Raw genomic sequence first — 5199 nt, 5'->3', positions numbered from 1 at the left:
GACAGACGTGTACAGCAATTCATTCTTCCCCCGCACAATTAAAGCATGGAATAGTCTTCACCCTACTATAGTTACCCAACCAGATGCAACTAAATTTAAGATAGCTCTTTATTCCCCAAGAACCCTTTTTTGCTTAAGCCCACCCTCCACCACCTCCAGTTTAAATTCCTTTCAGAATATTTTTGGAGGAACAGGAACCAAGAAAAAAGAGTTACGATGAAAGAATGGGTCGACAAGTTCATATATCTAATTTGAGGAAGGACATTCTTGCTATTGAGGGAGTGCAGTGTAGGATCACCAGGTTGATTCCCGGGATGGCGGGACTGACATACGATGAAAGAATGGGTAAACTGGGCTTGAATTCACAGGAATTTAGAGAGGGAATCTTATAGAATCATCAAAAATCTTCAAAGGAATGGACAGGCTAGATGCAGGAAACATGCTGCTGATGTTGGGGGTCCAGAACCAGGGGCCACAGTTTAAGAATAAGGGGTAGGCCATTTAGGACTGAGATTTCACCCAGAGAGTTGTGAATCTGTGAAATTCTCTGCCATAGAAGGCAGTGGAAGCCAATTCACTGTATCTTTTCAAGAGAGAGGTAGATTTACCTCTTGGGGCTAACGAAATCAAGGGATATGGGGAGAAAGTAGGAACGGAGTACTGATTGTGGATGATCATATTAAATGACGGTGCTGGCTCGAAGGGCCGAATGGCCTACTCCTGCACCTATTGTCTATGTTTCTATGTAAAATTGTTTCACTCCACATCACCGTCTATATCTCTCCTACGACTCTCAGTCTGAGGACGGGCATCAACCTCGAAACGTCGCCCATTCCTTCTCTCCAGAGATGCTGCCCGTCCCGCTGAGTTACTGCAGCATTTTGTAGTCTGGCCCCCCCTTGAGGTTTTATCTCAGGTTTGCAGCCTCTGCAACTGCGGTGATTGTTCCCCCCCACGTGGTGCAGGAGCCGCGGGGGCGGGGCCGACATTGCCGTGGCAACCGTTGCTAGGGTAGGATGCGCGGCTCCGATTGGCGGAGGGCGCTGTCAGTCCGTGGGGCGGGGCTACGGATCGAAGCGGTCAGCTGTGACGGGGGGTCGGGGAAGTAGCTCTGATTGGTCGAACGCAAGGTGTGGGCGGTACCTGGTCCTTTCTGACGTTGACCCGGGGGAGGTGTAACGACCTCCTATTGGCCGCTGGCGCTGCCCGTCATGTGCGGGGGCGGGACCTGGTCGCCGGTCACGTGAGTGACGAGGCTGCTCAACGCCGGGAACCTGGTCCTTTCTGACGTTAACCAGGTGGGAACATTCGCCGCCGCCGCTCGGCCCTGCGTCCTTTCCCCCCTCCCCCTCACCCATTACCGAGGGCGATCTTGCGGCCGGCGACCCGTGGAGCCGATTCCCGAGGCGGGCGGGGCGGGAATGTCAGTAGGTCTGGGCGCCCCCTGGCGGCGGGAGGCGGCGATGCACCTACCCACGTTCCGCGCAGCCGCAGCCGCTGCCCGACCCTCTGATTGACTCCAGCACTGTGACCTTCTTCCCATGATGCATGCGGCATCCCCCACGTGACTCAGCACCAATCACCGGCGGGGCGGTCCCACGCGGGTTGGGGTGACGTCAGGGCGCGCCATGCGGCTCGACGCGGTACCCAGTTGCTCTGCGTCCCCAGGTCGGTTCGCCCCTCTCCCCCCCCCCTCCCACCCTCGATCACCACCTCCCTTCTCCCCTTCCCCTTCACTTCCAGTCTTCCACCGTCCTCACCCCTTTCCCTCTTACCTCCCCCTCCACTCTCACCCTCACCCCCTCCTCTACCCTTTCCCGCCCGAACCCTCCCCCCCCCCTCATCCCCCTGCCCTCCCCCGCCCCCAAACACTAGTTATGTTCACGTGTTAGTAATGTCCTGTTTGCCAGCGTGTTGACTCTCTTTGTTCCCCTCCTGCAGGGTTTTGCAGCCGTTGCTGTGGACGGAGAGACGGGAATGTGAGCGGTCATTGAGGGCGGCCAGGGTGCCGGTGACCCGCCCCCCTCCACCCATCTGCTCGGTGTGCAGGCTGAGCTTCGATGAAGGACCTCATGACGGGGAACAAGGAGAAGCGTTATGTGTGCGATGTGTGTGGCAAGGCCTGGCAGTACCCGTGCCATCTGGAGACGCACCGGCGAGAGCACACGGGAGAACGCCCCTTCGACTGCACGGAGTGTGGCAAGAACTTCACCCGCTATGGCCACCTGCGGCGGCACATGCGCGTGCACTCCGGCGAGAAGCCCTTCACCTGCTCCAACTGCAGCAAGAGCTTCAAGACAACGCAAGAGCTGACGAATCACCGGCAAGTGCACACGGGCGAGAAGCCCTATGGCTGCTCCATCTGCGGCAAGAGCTTTGCCCGTTTGTCAGGGCTGCAAGAGCACCGGTGGTTTCACAGTGGTGAGCGGCCCTTCTTCTGCTCCGACTGCGGCAAGGGCTTCACCCGCTCCAACAGCCTGCTGGAGCACCAGCGCATCCACACCGGCGAGCGCCCTTACACCTGCACCCAGTGCGGCAAGGGCTTCACCAGCTCCACCAAGCTGCTGATGCACCAGCGGGTGCAAGCCGGCGACCATCCCGTCCCCAGCCCAGTGTGTGGATAGCGCTTTGCCATGGCTTCCCACGCCCTGCCTCACCAGCGCATGCACACCAGTGGCCAGTCCTACGACTGCCCATATTGCGGTGAGGCGTTTGACAACTCGCAAGGGTTGCTGCGGCAGCTCCGGCGGGCTCACGCCCGCGAGCGGCTGCTCCCAATGCAGCAAGTGTTTCAAGAGCGCATGGGGGCTGCAGGAGCATCAGCAGATACACATCGGAGAGAGAACCTTTGTGTGCGCTGAGTGTTTCAAGGGTTTCACCCGCATGTCCAGCCTGTGGCAGCACCCCAAAGATCATAGACTGGAGCAAGATAGTCCACTCATTGAAAAAGTCATAGTAGGTCATGGGCTGGGCCGGCATTTAGCCGATTGGACCGATTGCTCCAAATTGGGCCCCGCGCCTAAGGGGGCCCTGCGCTAGAGTAATCAAATCAATTGGAGCGAAGATCTTATAGCGCGCAAGATGGTCCACTCCTGCGAAATACAATAGACTGACGTGTAGTCCGCACCGGAGCGTAACCACCGTCATTTCAGTAACACCGACCTGACTAGTTATGCCTCTCGCAGCGTTGTGGGGGAACAGTTTAGGTGTTTTAAATGTTTTTCCCATTTTCTTTTCAAACGGCACATACCTTGTACAGAGAGGAACTGCAGATGTTAGTTTAAACCAAAGACAGACACAAAAGGCTGGAGTAAATCAGCGGATCAGGCAGCATCTCTGGAGAGGACTAGGTGATATTTCGGGTCGACTTTTTCAATAGCTGCCACGAGGGGAGAAGCGCCGGCACCAAGAGCGAGCGAACGCGTGGACATACGGACAAAAGCAAAGTTCATAGAGCGGCATTTGTAGACATTTCGGGTCGAGACCCTTCTTCACTGACAGTCAAGGGAAAGGGAAACGTGAGATATCGGCATATCTTCCATTCATTTGTCCTTAGTACCGTCTATATCTCTTGCTCCTCTTCCCACTGAGTCAGTCTGAAGGAGGGTCTCGACCCGAAACGTCACCTACAAAGATCTTTGGTCACCTATTCTGCTCTGTGATCATTGCTTTTGTTCGTCTGTCCGCGCGTTCGCTCGCTCTTGGTGCCGGCGTTTCTCCCATTAGTCTCCGCCAAACAAACACAGCATGACCGGCAGATCGGTGCGAGACCAGGAGCAGCTATGAGGAGCAGGGCGAAGGATGACATCAAACGGGTCATGGCAGCTAGCGAAAAAGTACGGAAATGGTTAGGGGGAAATCTAAAAAAACCCACGAAGGAAATAGATGTTTACCAAAAAAAAAGTGGGGCCAGCGATCACTCCGTGTCCATGACCATGGGGGGGGGGGGGGGGGGGGGGGGGGGAGGATGATGGTTTGAGGTCCTCTTTCTCATGACTCGACCCGGAATGTCACCTATTCCTTTTGTCCAGAAATGCCGTCCGACCCGCTGCATTTTTGGCTATCCTTTAATCTCTCAGCTTTGCTTTGAAGTAATCTACTCTCGGCTCGAGTAGATCTACCTCCGGTGGAGGGGGGAGAGAGAGCAGAGAGGTAGAGGGGGAAGAAAGGGGTAGACGGGGAGGGGGGTGTGAGAGGGAATGGAGAAGGGGGAGGTGCCCTCACGCTCCCGGGGCAGCTCGTCCCTCCAGTCGCCGTGCTTCACGCACCCAGCCCCGGATCCCCCCCCCCTCACTCTTCCCGGGAAGACGCGGAGGGCCGGACCAGGGGTTGCAGCAACGTTTACAAACCTCGGCCTCAGCTCACTCCCGGACCCCGGCATCCGATCCCACCGCTGGCCCTCTCCCTCCCCTTCTCTCCTTCCCTTCCTTCCCTCCCTTCCTTCCCTTCTTCCCTCCTTCTCTCCTTCCCTCCATCCTTCCTCTCTCTTTTCCCTTCTCTCCTTCCCTCCCTCCCTTCTTTCTCTCTTTCCCTCCATCCCTTCTTTCTCTACTTCCCTCACTCCCTCTTTCCTCCCTCCCTTCTCTCATTCCCTCCCACACATACACACACACACACGCATAACACACAAACATCACGCACAGACAACTAACAGACACACAACTAAGACACACACACGACACACCCAACTAAGTTTAGATGGGGTAGAAGCCCAAAGGTTAAGATGGGGCTGAAGCCCAAAACTTTATTGCCTGGACTGGTTTTTCGCCAATAGTTATTGGTTTCCCAGGCTCTAGTTAATTAAATTATTGTTTTTTACATTTCGCATGTAATACAATACATAAAACAAGTTGTATTGTAACTATGTACTTTTCAGAGGTGATCTATACATTTTGTGTGTTACCTCTAAGCTTACATGTGTGCAATTTTATATTAAAATGTAGCTTAGATCTGTTTGGTCCATTAACTCGCAGGCACTTTTTAAGCACACATTTTGATTATTTTCCATTCTACCATAGAGTATAAAGTCTATAATAAACTTTATTTGTATTTCTATGATTCTACAGACCTTGGCTAGGAACCTGGGGCTCACCAAAATTGTTCCCAATTGGGCCCCACACCCCCTAAGGCCGGCCCTGGTCATGGGTAAAACTCAGCGTCATTTCCATAACCGGCTTCCGTCTCCGCTCCAATCTATGA

At 54.8% G+C, this 5199-nt stretch overlaps 1 protein-coding gene across 1 annotated transcript; it reads left to right on the top strand.

Moving 5' to 3' along the window:
• Positions 1–985: 985 nt before the first annotated feature.
• On the top strand, positions 986–3896 carry LOC129697644 (oocyte zinc finger protein XlCOF15-like). Its single transcript, XM_055636356.1, has 2 exons — positions 986–1298; positions 1942–3896. Exon 2 carries the CDS (start codon positions 2061–2063, stop codon positions 2622–2624), a length of 564 nt encoding a protein of 187 aa, XP_055492331.1. The 5' UTR covers positions 986–1298; positions 1942–2060; the 3' UTR covers positions 2625–3896.
• Positions 3897–5199: the final 1303 nt, after the last annotated feature.

The sequence above is a fragment of the Leucoraja erinacea genome, chromosome 5 (genome assembly GCF_028641065.1).
Source record: "Leucoraja erinacea ecotype New England chromosome 5, Leri_hhj_1, whole genome shotgun sequence".
Classification (NCBI taxonomy): Eukaryota; Metazoa; Chordata; class Chondrichthyes; order Rajiformes; family Rajidae; genus Leucoraja; species Leucoraja erinaceus.
The sequence above is the reverse complement of the archived record's forward strand: the minus strand, read 5'-3'. Positions and strand labels throughout refer to the sequence as shown.

What these genes read in the sequence shown, in the direction of transcription:
- LOC129697644 (XM_055636356.1), top strand. Translation starts at nt 2,061, where the DNA reads ATGAAGGACCTCATGACGGGGAACAAGGAGAAGCGTTATGTGTGCGAT.